At 36.9% G+C, this 17,832-nt stretch overlaps 1 protein-coding gene across 20 annotated transcripts in view; it reads left to right on the forward strand.

The window, feature by feature from the left end:
• Positions 1 to 17,832, forward strand: part of CHD9 (chromodomain helicase DNA binding protein 9) — a 103,973-nt gene that overhangs the window by 51,450 nt on the left and 34,691 nt on the right. For all 20 annotated transcript variants that reach the window (XR_011143345.1, XM_068956391.1, XM_068956384.1 and 17 more), the window contains 10 exons: positions 3,008 to 3,119; positions 6,706 to 6,852; positions 8,327 to 8,395; positions 8,484 to 8,539; positions 9,998 to 10,115; positions 10,743 to 10,829; positions 12,231 to 12,368; positions 14,012 to 14,133; positions 15,954 to 16,197; positions 17,371 to 17,547. Coding sequence is in view for 19 of the 20 variants with exons in the window: in XM_068956391.1 (XP_068812492.1) it covers positions 3,008 to 3,119; positions 6,706 to 6,852; positions 8,327 to 8,395; positions 8,484 to 8,539; positions 9,998 to 10,115; positions 10,743 to 10,829; positions 12,231 to 12,368; positions 14,012 to 14,133; positions 15,954 to 16,197; positions 17,371 to 17,547 (1,270 nt within the window). In the remaining variant the exon portion in view is untranslated. The remainder of the gene's footprint in view (positions 1 to 3,007; positions 3,120 to 6,705; positions 6,853 to 8,326; positions 8,396 to 8,483; positions 8,540 to 9,997; positions 10,116 to 10,742; positions 10,830 to 12,230; positions 12,369 to 14,011; positions 14,134 to 15,953; positions 16,198 to 17,370; positions 17,548 to 17,832) is intronic.

A 17,832-nucleotide genomic window follows, 5' to 3' on the forward strand; every position in this document is an offset into this window, starting at 1 on the left:
TGCCTTTTTTTTGCCGATCGGAAGAGAAGACTTGTGATCTTATTTACTGGAGAAATATTAATTTACAGATTATGAGTTCGTTGGATTGAATATGCTTTGTCCAGTTCTTTCAGTGAAGAGATCAACAGGGGACAGTTACAAATCAGCACAACTTATTGCACTTGCTGATAACATATGGGCAAACTTTAGAGAAGTGTGTAAATTATTTGTAACGTGCAATAGAGAGCGCTTCATTATGTGAAGGAAAACACTGATCTTGTCAGTTTTTGTGAATTCATAAAATATTTCTTAATTCTTCATTCACTGGGTAGAATTTGTAATGTAAGTTCTGAATTCCAATATATCCCTTTTAATAAAGACTTAATTTTTGTAGAGTTCTTGGTGGTGGCTCCTGTTCCATCAGACGTGGAGTTGTTTCTTCCCAGTCCTTTTCCCTCAAGATCTGGGCACAAAGAAGTTGTTCCTGTTTGTTTCGCTTTCTCTCTCCGTGCAATCTGCTTTTCCATGTGCAACAACTTTTCCTGTTCTTTTTGTTGGATGCTCCCCTCCCCGCTCTTGGGGTAACGGTTTGGATGCTTTGTACGTTCTTTACCGTCATATACGTATTCTTTACGTATTTGGCTTGCCTGCTATTATTGCATCCCAGCTTTAGTTTTTGTCTGAAACTAAAGCAAGCCCTATTGCGTATGCATCCGCTGATAGTAATCAGCACACCACCAGAGTCTAGCAGAGTTGAGCTGGGCTCTCTTCCACTGTGCCCTACCAGAAACTTTCAGTTTGCAGGGCTCTTTACTCACTGCTCCAGCGTGTCCCCCGTTAAACTCTCGTGCATTTATGCTTTAGTGTAACGCTCGTCCCGCGGGGGCTTGTAGGAGTGTGCAGGAGTGTCTGTACTAGATGAGAACAGAGATTGATCTGTCTTGGTATCCCGTCTCCAGCAGTGGCCACAAGTGGGTGCACCGAAAGGATTATAAGAACAGGGCAAAAATGGTACTTCTGCATGACTTCCCAGCCTCCAAACATGCAGTTCAGGAGCTTCCCGAGATAGGTGTCTTCAGTAGCTTCTTGCCCATGAATTTGAGGTGTCCCTTGTAATCTCTGTTAAATTTTAGCATGCACAACTCCCTTTAACAAGAAGTTCAGAAGCTCAATCGCAGCGTCTGCCCTTAGATTTGAAAAAATTAGCTAAACGGTTGTATTAGCTGACACGTGCTAATGACGCACCTTTAAATTCTACGAAGCCAAGTGGGGGGAAAAATGATGCAAGTGGACAGTCTGAGTCTATTATCAGAAAGAAACGTGTTTTACAAATAACTGAAATCCCACAGTATTAAAAAAAGCCCTCATCAGAAATTGAAAAGCAAGAGGAAAAGAAACTACGTTTGAAGACGATAGGAAAACCATTCTGTTCATTTTTGAAATTTTATTTCCTGTGATTATGAAAAATGATTTGTAATCAATAATTAAACCGAGAACATCTAACAAAAAGCAGGGACTTGAGGACCAGAATTCACTTTTGAACAAGCTGTTCTGCTTAAACACAGAATTGTGATCCTGTGCTTACTGCGAGTTAACGTCCATGTGCATTTGCCAGCACCTTCCAGTTCATACTGTGAAACCGAAAAGATGCGAGTGGAAGTGATTTTTTCCTTTAACCTTTCCACAGAACATACTATGGCTAAATATTGAAAACATGTAGAAATGTTAATTGCTTTTTAAAATATGGCTACGATCTTTTTACCTGTGTCGTCTTAACCATCTGTAGTGTGTTAGTAATTTAAGATTTGTGTTTTCTGTGCGGACTGTTAGTCTGGGTGTAGTAAATATGCGATAGTCTCCTATTTGGACGTTTTCCAAAGAGAAGCAAAAGACACGGAAATGTTTCAGCGACCTTCTCAGTGGTTTTTTTTGGGTGGCCAATATATTTTGAACCTACTTGGACATGAAATAACGTGTATTGTCTTCATAAAGACTAGAGTCTTGTGTTCATTTTCTTCTGGCAGAAGATACTTGTGAGCCAGAACAGTTAACCTCATTTTTTGGTTACACGGATCTGATGATTAGATACTACGTAAAATATATGTTTTAGGACAGCTCTTTATCTGTGTTTTTGTTGGGTAGCTAGTAATCATTCTGTGATTATTCCACTAAAAACATATTTGAAGGGTAATATTTATTACATTTCCAAAATGAAAACAAATATTTTGACATATATTTTGACATTTTAGTATAGTTGACATGAATGTTTTCACATTTGTTAAAAACAAATTAAATGCTATTGATATGATTTGCAGCATAACCTTTAAATTTGAGCTAAGAAATAATTGCTACTTTTTCATTTTAATTTACCTAATTTGTTCAGCACAAGATTGGCTCTTGGAGTATTCTGAGAGATTCTAAGAGTTCTTAGTGATAAAACTGTGTATTGAATATAGTGTCTGTATTTATTTGTTACGTTTTAAAAACAGGGATTCTTGCAATTCCCTCAATCTAGCTTATTTGAACTTACAAATTCCGTATGTCAGACATAGTTTTGAACAATTTCAGGTTGTTGTCCATAGCTAAATTTATTTTTATGAGTAAAAATGAGAACGGTTTTAAAAAGATAAAATTATTTGCCTTATGTCTTACTGTTCATCATCTGTGGATATCAGTCATGCTATTTTTTGTCCGCATAGTTATATGTCTCTTATTGTTTGTTTTAAATGTTGCATTTCATATCTCATGTATTTATAGATTTGAAAAAATTATGATACAAAGAAGTTTGAAAGAGTGAGATACCTACTTACCTGTAGAGAATTTCCTTAGCAGTAGCAAAAAATACCAACTACTGTAAAGTTGTGATTTCTCTTTTGTGAAATGTTTTTCCTTTTTTGGATGGTGGCACTTCCTGATTTTATAGTAAAAAGAATAAGGAAATCACTAGTAGGTATGTTATTTTTAATCTTGAAATTAAGTAAACTTTAATATATAATGTTCACTTGGAGTGTGTTTTTATTTTTAACAGAAAGCTTATCATCACGCTTGGTAAAAAGCAGAAAAGAAAAAATGAGTCTTCGGATGAATTGTCTGATGCTAAGCAGACTCCACAACGGTCTTTGAAAGATGAAGACGCGCAGGTAAGTAACCAGAATTTTCCTCTTTTACATTTGTATGTGTTGTGATTTTTACAGCTCTTTTGTCCACGCTCCGGAATGTTACATTGCTTTTGACACAGTGACAGTTACTTTTTCTGTATGGTTTTGCAGCTCCTGATTTTAAGTGTCAGTAAAGTAATTGTGTGCTGTCTACCTGTAGCAAGAGAAGTCAGTGTGACACTAGAAGCTGACCTGTGTTCAAGTGTTGCTAGTATTTATTTGTTCATTACATTTCAACAATTTGGGGGACTGGAGAGTTTGTGGGTTTGGGGGTTTCCTGTTGAAAATTATAAAACCCTACAGGTTAGAGTCCCCTTTTTGTAGCATCTTGGCGATAGCATGGATGTTGTACCCGACCCAGTAAGCTGCAGTTCTGACTGGCTGCTGAAGCTCTGAGGGTTGGTTATCTCTGGAAGACAGTTTTGCTGCTGAGAGACACACAGATAATTACTGGTTGGAAGCCTCAAGATTCTCCAAGGGAGCAGGCTGTAACAAGTAAAATAGATGCTGGTTCTAGTAAATGACAAAGTTTTTTTAGTCACCAAATAATATTAACCTGCCTACAAGTTGTTTATATCTCTTGTATTTTATCATTGTTATTTGAAGTAAAAAAACAAAAAACACAAAAAACTATTCACATAATGAAAATATGGAATCGAGGCTCAGACAGCTATAGCTGATTTCCCCAGTAGTGTGTTTTTATTTCTATTAAATTTCATTTTTCACTCAAATTAATAATAGCATAGCTAATTACTTAAAACATTATATGTGGGGAAAATCTGAACTGTCTGTAAGAGATTAAATGCTGTTTACGTGTAGAAAAGTAACAGATTTATAACTTTCCTACTTCAGGGCAAACTCATATAAAAATAAAATTTCTTCCAGAAAATGTGCAGATTTTTATTCTCAGGCCATTTGATCTGTAGAGATGAAATCAATATTCAAAATACAGTGTTGTAGAATAAAAGTTAGTTGCGTAATTTGATGGCGATGTCAGAAAATATAATTAAGAAGTACAGAGCTGACCTTTAATGTTTTGCAGATAATAAGGCTGAGGGGGGAAAAAAAAGATCAGAAACCGTTTTCCAGAATAGCTTTTAATGAACATAGGCAATAGTGTATCTTAGGTAAAAGTTACCAGTAAGGGAGCATGGAATGAATTATTCGCCAGGGAATTTGTCTTAATGTGGAAAGTGGATTTAGTACTATTTGAAGAAGCTGGAAAGGTTTGGTGGTTCTGAAGTACTGCAATTTAGCAATAGTTTTCTGTAACAGCAGACCATAAACTTAATGGCCAGCAGACTGAGTACAGAAGTCTTAATTAAGATCGTTTTGTTTGTTTTAGTTTTTTGCTAGTCCTGTTGCAAGGGTCGTCTTCAGCTCTGGCATGGGTGGGCAGAGAGGGAGGACTGTCTGATCGCGTGGTGGCCCTAGCCTGAAGGGGCAACAGGGGCTGGGGATAATGGCGGGGCATGGGCCAGACCGACAAACGTGCTAACCCACACATTTAACACAGCGTTGCACTTTATCTTTGCAAGAGTTTGGGAGCAGCAGAACAGGAAAGGTATCAGGTACTTTAGTTCTTTAACTCATTTTCTCTGTTTATTTTTCAACATTTTCATGTGTTTTTATTCTATTGTGAGTAGCTTTCTCTTTCTAAGCTCTGGTGGGCGATTTTAGGTCTGTTTTTCATAATTAGTTTGGTATGCCTAGTTTCTCAGTGTCTTTATAAAACATGTTGATTTATTTGTTGGGAAAATGGGTGGTACTACTTAATTTCATGCTTTCGAGCAGTTTTGTATGCCTGTACTTCTCAGTTCAGGGAAACGCACAGGTTTTTCAAACAGATCAGGTAATATATTAATATCTTAGAAAACGTATGTCTATTGACATTTTCTTCATTGCTTAATGTATTAGGAAAAAGACAAGTGAGAAGGATTGAAAGTGCTTCTTAATGTCTCAGTAGGTTTTGTAAATTTGAACAAATACTTAAGTAAAAACTTGAACCTGGTTCTTAATCCTTCTTTTCCTAACTCATGCGTCACTGTACGTTGTTCCTACCAGCTGGCGTTCTTTTGGGGAGCTTCTACTTTCTTCGGCAAACTACTGTTGATTTAACTGTAGTGTGATATTTTAGTGTTTGTGTAAACTTAAAGTTTCTTTTTGCACTAAGAAAAAACACTTTTTATTAAAGAATAGCTAATCTGGCAGCATTATTGTAGAGAGCTGATTGAAGAAGTATTTTCATTTCTGCAGTCCCCGCTTCTCTAGAAGAATGGTAATACTCATTCTTTGATTTTTGCTGTAGCGTGTGCTGTGCTATTTGTCTGTCATACTAAAACACTTCCAATGTGTTTGTTAATTTTACCAGATCTCAGCCAGACTAAAGGTTGAATTAGTCAGGAAGAAAGTTCCTGTGCTACAATCTTATTTTTACTGTAAAATCTGCCGTAGAGGCCAGTGGCCCTATCTGTGTACGACCGCAGAGCGTTTTGTGTTCTATTCTCAGTTGGTTCCTCTCCGACTGATCAGTGTAGTATATTGCAACCAGCAGTGGCTGAATAAAAAAGCCACTTTGCCGTGGAGCTCAGTGTAACGTATTTTGCTAGCACAGACCGTTTTATTTTGATGGTTTTATTTTTGCAGTGATCACTTGTCTTAAGGAAGTTGCACTGTTTTCAGATGTTAGCAGGTTTTAGGTTTGCTGACTTGTTTGACTCTGTTATTGTTGTTTGTCTGGTGGATGGGTTTAGAAATCAGTCCTAAAATGGTTAAATATGCGATGCTAAACATCCGTGTGCTCAATGGTGAGAGGATATGTGAAAGCGGTGTAAGCATTTGAAGTTTAAAGAGTGAGCGGGAGAAGAAATTACTGTATTAGAGAGGCAGAATATTATTTCTCCAAACTAGAGCTGCTTGTCCTCAGACTCTTGCAGAAACAACGCGGGAAGATCCAGAGAAATAAAAACAAAGCAAGCAAAATGTGACTTTTAAACAAGCTCGAGTAAGGTGGAGAACGTGTTGAACAGGAAACATTGAAAAAGCAACAAAATGTATTAGCAGTTGAAACAGCTTTATCGTGAGCTAATAATCTCTCTCTACAATTTCTGAAGATCTTCGTAATTGGTCAATGTGTTGTTTAATAGAGACACTTCAGCATGTTTTGTCTCTTTCGCTCATAGATTATTGAATTGGACAATAAGACGCTGTTCTACTATTTTCTACTGCATTATGAAATTATTTTGAAACAGTGATGCTTTCTTACAAGAGACCTGTTATGTTTCGGCTTTGTTCCTCTACCTTGAAATATTCCATGTTTGCCTCTGAACTCTAAGAACAAGTGTCAAATGTTTATATGTAAAACGAGAAAAACGAGTAGCTTCATAGGTTGAAACATTGTATTTGGCTTCTTCTATCCCTCTGTGGTTCACCTGCTTCATGTTCTCCATCAAATGTTAGCCTTTGGTTTTAGATCTAGCTAAAGTATTGCTTAAAGAACCCCAAAACCTGCAATTCATATTAGGGGAGGTTTTTAGTAAAAATTCTGTTTTTACTCTACTGCACGCAGAAGAGAAGATCAAATCGTCAAGTTAAAAGGAAAAAGTATGCTGAAGAAGGAGAAGGAAAGCAATCGGAAGAGGAGGCTAAAGTTTCTGTGAAAATCAAAAAGAGTTCTGCTCCTTTACCTGCTGAGCAGCCTTTACAATTATTTGTTGTAAGTAAAATCTGGCTTGTTCTGTAGTGGCAACGTTCTAGTTGTGTCCATGAGTTTAATGAATAAAGCTCAAAATTTGGAAGGAAAACCCTATCAATACTAATCTATAGCTTATTTAATGTGACATCTTGCCTAGGATCTTAAGAACTGGAAGTAATGACTAATTACGTTTTTTTCTTCTTCTTCTTTGGTTGAAAATGTTCATCAATTTAACTGAAGTAACAATTAAGGATAAGTATGTCTTGAAGAATGCGTCGTGCTGTGTAGGCATATGAAAAGGCCATGTGTTAATATGTATTATTGTGACTTCTAGAACTATAAAAGCAACCAAGCCTCTGCTTACTGAGTTTGAAAAAGGATGCTCCTGCCTTTTTTCCCCTCAGGTCTGCACTTCACTGTTTAACTTGGTTTGGCTCTGGTACTTAAACTTCTTGTTGAGCTGTTCTAGGTAAATAAAAGTAACAGGAAAAAAAAAACCAGCAAAAAAGTGCTCGTGAGACAATTGAAAGAGTGCCAGAGCTGTAAGGGAGGGAGAAGGACAGCATGGTTGGGAACAAGTTGGGCAGGAGGGAAGGTGCCTTTTTACTGTAAGCAACCTTTAAAGATTGGCTCGTTAGCTCTGGGACCACAGTGCCAGTCCTGGCAGAGCTGAGTAATTCAGTATCCGTTTCACACCTAAGCTCTGCAGGAATTCACAAGCACGACCCTGGTCTGCCTGATTCCCCGGCGTGTTTCTGGTTTCTGGGCCCAGAGGAGATCTATTAAATGGAGTGTGATGCACAGTGCGTTGTTTTTCTTTTATTAATTTGTTTAACCTGTCTGCCAGAGTCCTTATCCTTCCATCTCTGTATAAAGAAATCCTGGGTACATCAACTGCATCAGGTCATCTTTTTAGGGCATACAGAGTGAGTCTGTTTCTGGAAAGCATCAAGATCACTGCTGCTTGCACTATAAATGTGTTTGGCAGGTGAGCCTTGGGTCTGATGCTTTGGGGAAGTGCGAGACTGCTGTATTTTTACATATATTTCTCTCTGGATATAAATCTGAAAAATCTTCCTTTTAAGCGGGGCATATGAAAGTGCCTAGCTTTAAAAACAAACAAACAGAAAAAACCTATTTCTCCAGAGCAAATACTTTGTTTTCGTATGGGATTGTAATTTTTTTAGACTAAGCAGTATTAATCAAATATCAGTTGAATGAAATAGGCAGTAATAGTTGTTTGCTTTTTCTTGTTTTTCTTTTTTTTTTTAAATTAAATAAAACTGGTAAGCCTATGTCCAAGGTGGAATAGCTATAATATATTTTAATTTTGGTACTTCCAGGCTCATAAAGAGAATGTTATTGGAGAATGTTATTGTCTTTATTGTTGATCTTTTGGCAAACCACTTGTGCTGTGAAGGCTTTGAGCCTGATCAGTTTGCAGGGGGTATTTACTGCTGTTAATGAAGATGTCATTGTTTTCCTTCATTTATAGGAGAATCCAAGTGAAGAAGATGCAGCAATTGTAGACAAAATCTTATCTTCTAGGATAATAAAGAAAGAAGTAAGTGAAGGTCAAAGGATAAAATTGTTTATTTGAAAATGTGTTCCGTGTCCATCGTTTTACGTGTCCCCTGAATTTCCTTTCTTAGATGTCTGCTGGAATGACAGTGGAAACGGAAGAGTTTTTTGTGAAATACAAGAACTAGTAAGTATTGAGGAGCTGTTTCATTGAAGATGATCATTTAAATGACAAGTGCCATATTCAAGTTTTGTATTATTTGAACATTACTTATGATCAGATTTTGTTGTCTTTGAGTTTTACAAATTTAATTTTGAATTTATTAAGAATCTGCATCATCTTGTTAACAATTTACAAATTATCAGTATGCTGAAGCAGACACTGACTAATAAACTGACAGTTGTTGCCAAAGGAGCACGCTTTTTGGGGAATGTATATTTGTTAAATTCAACAGAGGATATATGCTTGAGATTAAGTTCTGTTTCACGAATTTAAATCAAAGGTATTTCGTGAACATAGATTTAGTGTCCTACATTTAGGAGAGGTTGATGTGGGAGTCAGTCTTACTGTTTTAAAAAGAAACGCAACTTTTTTCCATATTTTCTTATTCTCCATTTCATACCCATCCTCCTGTTATTAGTCAGCTCTTGAGGTTGCAAAGGCAAGCACATTTAATTTTATATACATGAGCAATTTCATTAGTTTTTTGCTGAGGAATGTAATTATTTTGGAGACTCTGGGCCCACGTTCTTCCAGAGCGTGAAAGAAAAAATTTTCTTTTAGCTCTCCTTTCCTGAAAGGATTGAGTGTTCTTCTGAGAGTCACTTTTAGCCAGCAGTAGCAGTAGTGGTTCTCTCTTTCTAGAGAAGAGCCCCATATCTTTTGAGAGCTTGTGAACTGATGAAAATAAGACTTCTGTTCATCCAGTTTAACTTCAGAAAGGCTCACTTGGGGTACAGCGAGATGGTACAACTACCACCGAAACGCATGCTCATGCTTCCTTCTTCTGCCTTTGGCTTTGCTCTTTCTTGCCTCCCTTCAACCCAGTCTCACTGCATGATCCTTCCTGATGTGGGCTCTAGTGCTCATCAAGATCCTTTGGTTTGGCTCAGCTGTATAGCTGAGTAGGACCCATGAAGACATGAGTTCATGTGTAGTACATGAAAAAGTTCAGTCCATTCAGTACTTTGTACCTCTGGAAGATGTTCTTAAGTGATTTGGGGGTGGGGGGTTTTTTGTTTGTTTTGGGGTTTTTTTTTTTTTTAAACCTGTGGGTTTCTGTTTTTTTCTGATAGAGGTAAGGTAGCAGAATTAAAATTTGGTTCATAAAAGTTCACTTTAAATGCGCTTGCTTTTCTTCTTGGGTTGTTTGAAAGTAATTTGTGAATCCTTAGAGTTCTGTGGATCCTAGGCCAAAAAAAAAGGTACCTTAACTAGATATAGCATGATTATTTGAAGGAGTAAATAGGCTTAATAATGTAGTCATTTTAACATTTACAGCAAATTTTGTCCTAAATGATAAAAGTATTCTCTTGTTTGAGTGAAATTCAGGTTTATAAACTATACTGTTATAATTGTATGCTAAAAATACATACTAAGCGTTTGCTTTCACTAATATATTAACCTTAATCTCTGTAATTTTAGCTCTTATCTCCACTGTGAATGGGCCACAGAACAACAGCTTTTAAAGGATAAAAGAATCCAGCAGAAAATAAAGCGGTTCAAACTGAGGCAGGCACAAAGAGCTCACTTCTTTGCAGATGTGAGTATGAAACATGCAATTAAAACACGCCTTTTTCCCCTTTGAAAATATGATTAATATTTCATTTTTAAATTGAATACCTGAATGTTGAGAAGTAAAATTTAGCTATCAGGACTGGGTTTTGGCTTGTGGCAGGTGGGGGAGGTGTTTTTTAAGTCCTGAAGATAGAATTGTAATTTTAAGAGCAAATCTTCTGGAGTCACTAAGTTAACCTCACTGGCATAGTTTAAAATTAGAATTCTTTGGTAACTACTTGCTAGTGACCATGGAAAGACCTGGGAAAGCCTTTTCTTTCCCAAGACAGGGGAAAGATAAGGGAAAAGATTATCTTAGTACGTGTGGTTTCTATAGCGTACAAACTGCTAGACACAGCTGAATTTGCACTTCATCCCTGAATGACTCTGCATTTTCTGTTCTAATGTTGGATCCCTCTTTGATCCCAGTTATCTCCATAAATATGGTGGTTTCATGGTGTGTGCAAAAGCCTCAATAGTTTCCAACTGTCATATTCATTTAAACCTAATCAGATTTTTCTGTACAGCCAAACACGAGTATAGTAAGTCTCAGCATATACCGACTTTTTTTGGTTCCCTGCTCAGAACTGGTTTTATTAATTTTGCATTGCAGATGGAAGAAGAACCTTTTAATCCTGACTATGTTGAAGTAGACCGGGTGTTGGAAGTCTCTCTATGTGAAGATAAGGACACTGGTGAGGTAAATATATCTTAAAGCAAATCAAGAAGATACACCCCTATGTAGGGCTAGGTAGTGGTATTTTAGCAGATTTCAAAGTAAACCTTAATGATTTTTGAGCTTCAAAAATTAATTGTAATGAGACATTTTAATCTTGTCATTTCCTATGCTTGTCATCTATTTTGAAATAGAAGTCAACGTGCAGTGGCTTCCATTTTTATTAGTATGTAATACTAGCCAAAGATTTGGTTTAATAATTGCCACGTGAGCTCCGACAAAAGGCTAATACCATGTGCTGTCCTGTTTTTCTGATGGTGACAAGCAGTCGCTCGCTAAAGAATGCACAAGAAGGCAGAGTATAAATGATATCTCCAGTGGCAGTTCCTTCCTCCTCCTCCTCTCTCTCCCCAGGCTTTTGGCAATCCGTGATTCAGGGCCATTTTGCTAGCTACCAGTGGACCTTTCCCTCTGTTAATCAAAACTTTTTTGGACTTTATGTGTTTCTTCTGGAAGACTATTACAAAACAAAAGTATGAGATGAGAAAATTAAAAAACGTTATATATAAAACAAAGTTGTGTAATTCAGAAAGAGTCTGAGAAGCAAAGAACAAAGACTAACAGGTTTGTTATTAAGTCTGCTGGAATAGCTGTGATAACTTATTGTGTTCTCTTACGTAGCAAAATTAGCAGACTCTTACCCACTGATTTCTGCATTAATCTTCAAAAAGAAGGGATGAGGGTTAGAATTATTTCTCAGTGTATGCAACAGGCTTGTCATTATTACGCTTTCAGAAAAAAGGGTTATTGACGCAAGCCGCCTTCCTACTTCTTCATGAAGTATCACTTTTTAATTTAACTTCTAAATCTTTATTTGCTCAATTGAGATAAAATCATCCATTTCAGCTCCGTTTTCTTAGACTTTTTCTAGATTTTCATATAGGTATCCCAGCAGACCTATAAAGCTTTCTGTTGTGTGCGATCTCTGTTTTAGGTTCATACACAGCTGGATTTTGAGAATGCAGGAAACATTCTAGGTAGCAGCTCTGTGGTTAGATTTTTCTGTTTTCATGGACTGTAGTGACTGTAGTAATTTAACTTTCCCAAGACCAAGATTTAGTCTGGGGTAAGTGGAATCAAAACATGCTCTAGAGATTTCTGTTTGTCCCCAGGGGTCTACAACAAAGTAGCAGAATATGAGAAGGCAAGGACAAGTAGGTAGAAAACACTCTGCTCATTCCACCGAGGAATCTAGGAACTGATAACCTACTCAGATTACCACAGATTGCCTTTAAAAAATATCAGAAAGGTGGTTTTGTTTCCAGCTGTCTTAGGTAAATTAACTACTCAAATAGAATTCATATTAACAGTCTGTATACTAAATTAAACATAAGCTGATAACATTTCAAAATTTTTTTTCTGCAGCCTGTTATTTACTATTTAGTAAAATGGTGTTCATTGCCATATGAAGACAGTACGTGGGAGCTGAAAGAAGATGTAGATCAAGCAAAAATAGAAGAATTTGAACAATTGCAAGCTTCCAGGCCTGACTCGAGAAGATTGGTAAAATTATATCTAATTTACTTGTCTGTCTTGGCAAATTGGATTTGCTTTTACTAACTTTAAATTTTTGTATTGAAACATAAGGTTTATTGACAGTCTGCGTAAAGGATCTGTAAACCTCGTTACCTAGAGGAAGAAGAATTCAAGTAGGCATAGATAAACGTTTTCATCTGATTTGTAACTTGTTAATTAAAAAGTGATTTTCCTTAGGGAAAAGTATGAAGTATTATGACTTTCTGAGCTGTTAAGTGGGTGATGAGCAACACGTTCTAACTGGCTCTCACAAAACATAAACATCATCATGATGAGTAGAAAACAGAAGAAAATATAAACATCCTTTCTTCTGTAGAGACCAGAGTTGTCTTGTGCTTCAACGCTGAAGGAAATTGGCAGAGATCTGTCAAATAGATTCCATAATTACTTCCTGCTTTTGTTTTTCTTCTTTTCATAGATGTCTAACTAAAAGGAAGAAGTATGTATAATGAGGAAATTTGTTTTACCTGTAAAATGTGATTCTCCTGTCTCAGAGTAGGAGAAAAGAAAATAGTTCTTCTATTTAAAGTTATCTTGTCGCAGAGTAAGGCACATGTCCTGCATGGTGTAGTGCGACGCTTGTTCCAATTTATTTACCTTACATAACAGAATATGCACAGTATTTTAATTTATAGGCTTTGGATTTTATTTTAATGCTTTCTCATCCCTGGATAATTACGGAAGTCGTGATTAGCCTCTTCAGATTATGTCTACTGAATTTTTCTAGCATTTATTTAAAATGCTGCCATTTTGGCACTTGGGAAGAAAAGGTTTATACATCTGTGTTGCGCTATTTGACTTTGAAAGAAAAAGATGATTAAAGTAGAGCTGCAAGACTGCCGGTCATCTCAGCATCAGCAACAGGCTTGTTTGTCTGTTTGTTTGTGTGTGTGTGTGTGTGTGTTTGTTCCCAAGCTCCAGAAAGCACAAGAAGGTGCGCGCGCTGCCTGCAGCCCTGAGAGCTGGAGGGTGGCTGTTAGTGGTGTGGGAGAGTGGCCAGATGGTTGGTTGCTCGTGGCTGAGGGAGAGGAGCTGCAGCTGTTGGGGAAGGCCGGTTACTGCGGCAGGCAGGGTCGTGTCGGCTGATGCTGACGTTGGCAATAAAGAGGTACAGAGTCAGAGCGCAGTACCTTAGTGCAGATTGGCTTAAACCGTTTCGGAAGGACAGCCTTAGATTTGAGAGGCGCTTAAACTTCTGGGATCTCGATAGTCGCGAATGTTCGGGTGGCTGTGGCTGTAGGGCAGGTGTTGCCAGAGCTTCCTCAGGGAAACGTTCAGGATTCTCGACAGGTTCTCTGAAGGCTCCTTGTTGCATAAATGAGTTAGTGTTTCAAATTAAACACTAATGTGTCAAGCTATTTGCACTTTTAGTTCTAGAAATCAGTTATATTATCGCTTTAAATTAATTTTTAAAGTATTCATTTCTATAGACGATAAACCGGATTTATTAATCATTATCATTAGTAAGCAGTGATAACAAGGACTCCTTTCCATCATTAAGACTGAATAATTACAACAGAAATTGTTACACTCGGGAACTAGTAGGTAAAAATGTTCTGAAAAAAGGAGATGTGTGCCAACTTGCATATCCATTCACTTTTCTCTTAAAGGACCGACCACCTCCAAACTCCTGGAAGAAGATAGAGCAGTCCAGAGAATATAAAAATGGCAATCAGCTCAGGGAGTATCAACTGGAAGGACTGAACTGGCTCCTATTCAACTGGTACAATAGGTATATGCATGGAATATTTTTAATATAAACTTTGAAAATATGAAATGAATAAATGTGTCACAGTAGATGAATACTGTTTTAAATGAACTTTTCCTACCTTCTCTGCACTTAGCCAAAAAGTTATAATTGAAAAAAATTTGAAGTTTCTCTTCATTTGGGTGTACAGCTGTATCTTACCAACAAGACTAACGAAAAATTAAGCTGATGAAGAATAAATCTGACCTAACTGAAAACAATTTAATGGCTGAGAGGAAATTAAGCCAAGAAACAACTTGCACAAAAAATGCAAGCTTTTAGGAAGCAATGGGTTTTTTTCTTCCCCTTAAGAAAATGCAGGAATTCTTCAAACAGCTAAGAAATAATTGTTGTTTGTGTTGTTTGTTATCAGAATAGTCCATGAAAATAATGTTTTAAACGTGTTTAAAATGATACTTTCACTGCTGCACTTGTATCTTTCAAAATGATTTATAGAATTAATATATATTTCAAATAAAATTACTGGTTACTTATATTTCCTATATTGTAATCTAATTAAACTTTTGGTCATTCATGCTATGATATATTAACTAGAATGTAATCATTGTTTGAAGGGTATCATGTCCATTTTTCAAGATTTTGTTTGTTTGTTTTTTCTCTCCGGAAGTATGAATTTTCTCTGTATCTAGTTTAGGTATCTATCCGTTAATCTTCCTGCTTGTTTTATTTCCAAAGTATCAGTTACCTCCACTTGAGAGTTTATGTCAGCAAGCATCCTGTTTAGGTGTATAATTTCACGATCTGGAGGAAGAAAAAGATCTCAGTTTGAGTCAGGGCCGCAAAGATGACTCGGGGACTGCAGCATCTCATAGAAGGAGAGGCTGAGGGAGCTGGGACTGTTCAGTCTGGAGAAGAGAAGGCTCTCGGGGGACCTTACCAATGCATATAAATAGCTGATGGGAGGGTGACAACAATGGAGGCAGGCTCTTCCCAGCGGGGCCCAGTGACAGGATGAGACGCAATGGGCGCAAGTGGAAGCACAGGAAATTCCATCTGAAAATAAGAAAATACTTCTTCACTCTGGTGACGGTCAAACACTAGCATGGGTTGCCCAAAGAGACTGTGGAGCCTCCATTCTTGGAGATATTCAAAAGCCGACTGGACGTGGTCCTGAGCAACCTGCTCCAGATGATTGCCAGAGGCCCCTTCCAACCCCAACTATTCTGTCATTCACCTCGCTGCATAGCTGTTAGAGCACCTAGGTGAACATATGTGGTTGAGGGTGAGCACCTAGTGATACTTTGTGTAATAATTCAGTTATATATCTCTGTCTCCGTTTGGAAATAGAGTGGGTGAAATTTGGCAGCGGTGCTACGGTATACTTTGTTTGTATGAGCGTAGGTGGGACACTTTTTGCATTTCTTATACTGTGACTTTTATGGAATCATCTTTAGTTTCTAGCAGGTTTGTCAAGGTGAATGTACATATAGGAAATCTGTTTGATTAATTTAATTTCCTTTAATTAGGGCAGACGTAATCCCAAAAGAATAGCCTTAGTGGTTTGTGAGGTGTTTTTTTTTTTTTAGGAGAAATCTGTGGAACTGTCCTTTCTCAGATTTTGCAAGTGCTGAATATGATTGAGAAACCAATGTTTTTATGTACCAAATACATTTATCCCATAAACGGGCAACACTTAGGAGCATCTTCTCCAGTTCCACGATTTTGACTATTGTTTTAAACTGGCGTCTTTGAGCTCTGTTTTTCTAAGTACTCCATTTGAGTCACAGCTCTAATGACTGTACGTTCTTTGACCCTAATAACAAATAAATATGTCTTTCTTTCAGACGGAATTGCATTTTAGCGGACGAAATGGGTCTTGGCAAAACCATTCAGTCGATTACATTCCTCTATGAAATCCTCCTGTCTGGTATAAGAGGGCCTTTTCTGATCATAGCTCCGCTTTCCACTATAACAAACTGGGAAAGAGAATTTCGTACGTGGACTGACCTTAATGTTGTAGTGTATCATGGAAGTATGATCAGCAGACAGATGATTCAGCAGTATGAAATGTACTTCAGGGACTCCCAGGTATTACAATGTCACTTGCATCCGCTAATTTACCCCATACCTGTCTCAGGTAGTAGTAATTAAAAGTACACTTTATGTTATCTGCATACACATCTTAGTGAAAGTCATTTTCCATACCGTCATGTATTTTTTTTTAGGGTTTTTACATGTCAATCTTTAACATATGTTTACTAAGTGAGTTTTGTGAAATTGGTTGCAGCAAGATACATGTTGTTACAGTGTGCTGAGCAATTTTGCAATGTAATAGCATCGATGCCAACATTTGTGTGGAGATTAGTGTATGCAGATAGTTGCATTTGGGCCCTGAATGTGGAGAACAGTAAGAAAGAAAGTGTAGCTCATTAAGCTTAATATTGCCTTCAGGTAGCTATTAACTTCCTTTCCCTGGAGTAAACTAACCTTGCTAGCGTACAATTTGCTTTTCTATCTTAATTACTTTACGTTGATTGAAATGTAAAAAACTTGAAATCTGACCATCTTTTTAACAGTTGGGTTTTTTTTTTCGTTTTTCTGTGTTTTCTGGATAAGCAAGTATTAAACCGTCATGCTGTTTTACAAAATTGATAAGGCTATTTTTCTTTAAAAACGAAACAGCTTTCTCTTTTGAACCATGTCTTAAATATTAAAATGATGTCTTATTTCTCTAGTGATTTATTACATGCTAACTGTCTTATTGAAGACGTGACATAGTCTCTTTGTCAGACCAATCAAGTAAAGTAAGTTAGATAAGATAAAAGGTGTTCACTTGATTGTTACTGGCTCAAGTGCTGTTTTTTACTTGCTGTATGAATGCTAAAAGTGTTACTGTTGTATATTTTGATTGATTGACTGTACGTTTCTTCTGTCAATCATTCTTTCAGACTTTCATGGGATTAGAAATGTAGTATTGCCTACAAACTCCTGTTGCAGCAGTTTTATTAGATGACGATATCTGTAATTAAGAAGTAGTTAGAATGTTACTGTTGGTTAGACAATATTGGATTTTTGATGATGGACAATTATTCATTAGTATTAATTACAGAATTATATAGACCTACTAAATGTGTATGGGAAGATAAAACAATTTGTAACGTAAAATCTCATGTCTGATTTTGGATAAAACTTCAGCAATGAAATCTTTAAATTGAGTAGGTTTGAGGTGTAATATGACAAGGTGTGTTTGTAAATCTCTAGGGACGCATCGTTCGAGGTACATACAGATTCCAAGCCATTATCACTACTTTTGAAATGATTCTTGGTGGCTGTCCAGAACTCAATGCAATTGAGTGGCGGTGTGTTATTATTGATGAAGCGCACAGACTAAAGAACAAAAATTGCAAACTCTTGGAAGGACTAAAGCTAATGAACCTTGTGAGTGGCTGTATTTCACTTATGTGGTTTTACTGTGTTTTTTTTCTGTAAAAGCACTTAAGTACAGTAGTATAATAAATCGCCAGCTTGTTTACCTGTCAAAAAAGACTGACTGTGGAGATACCCATTCTTGATACTCTCCTGAAATATATTCTTATTTTGAGACCTGGTCCTGGTGTGTTTTTTGAGGGACTAAACTGGGGTACCCACTAAATGCGAGCAGAATGTGTTTCTGCTAATGCTCTTTTATAGTCTGTTTTGATTATGATTTTGATTAAAGAGAGT

Source organism: Struthio camelus, chromosome 10, assembly GCF_040807025.1.
Source record: "Struthio camelus isolate bStrCam1 chromosome 10, bStrCam1.hap1, whole genome shotgun sequence".
Taxonomy (NCBI): Eukaryota; Metazoa; Chordata; class Aves; order Struthioniformes; family Struthionidae; genus Struthio; species Struthio camelus.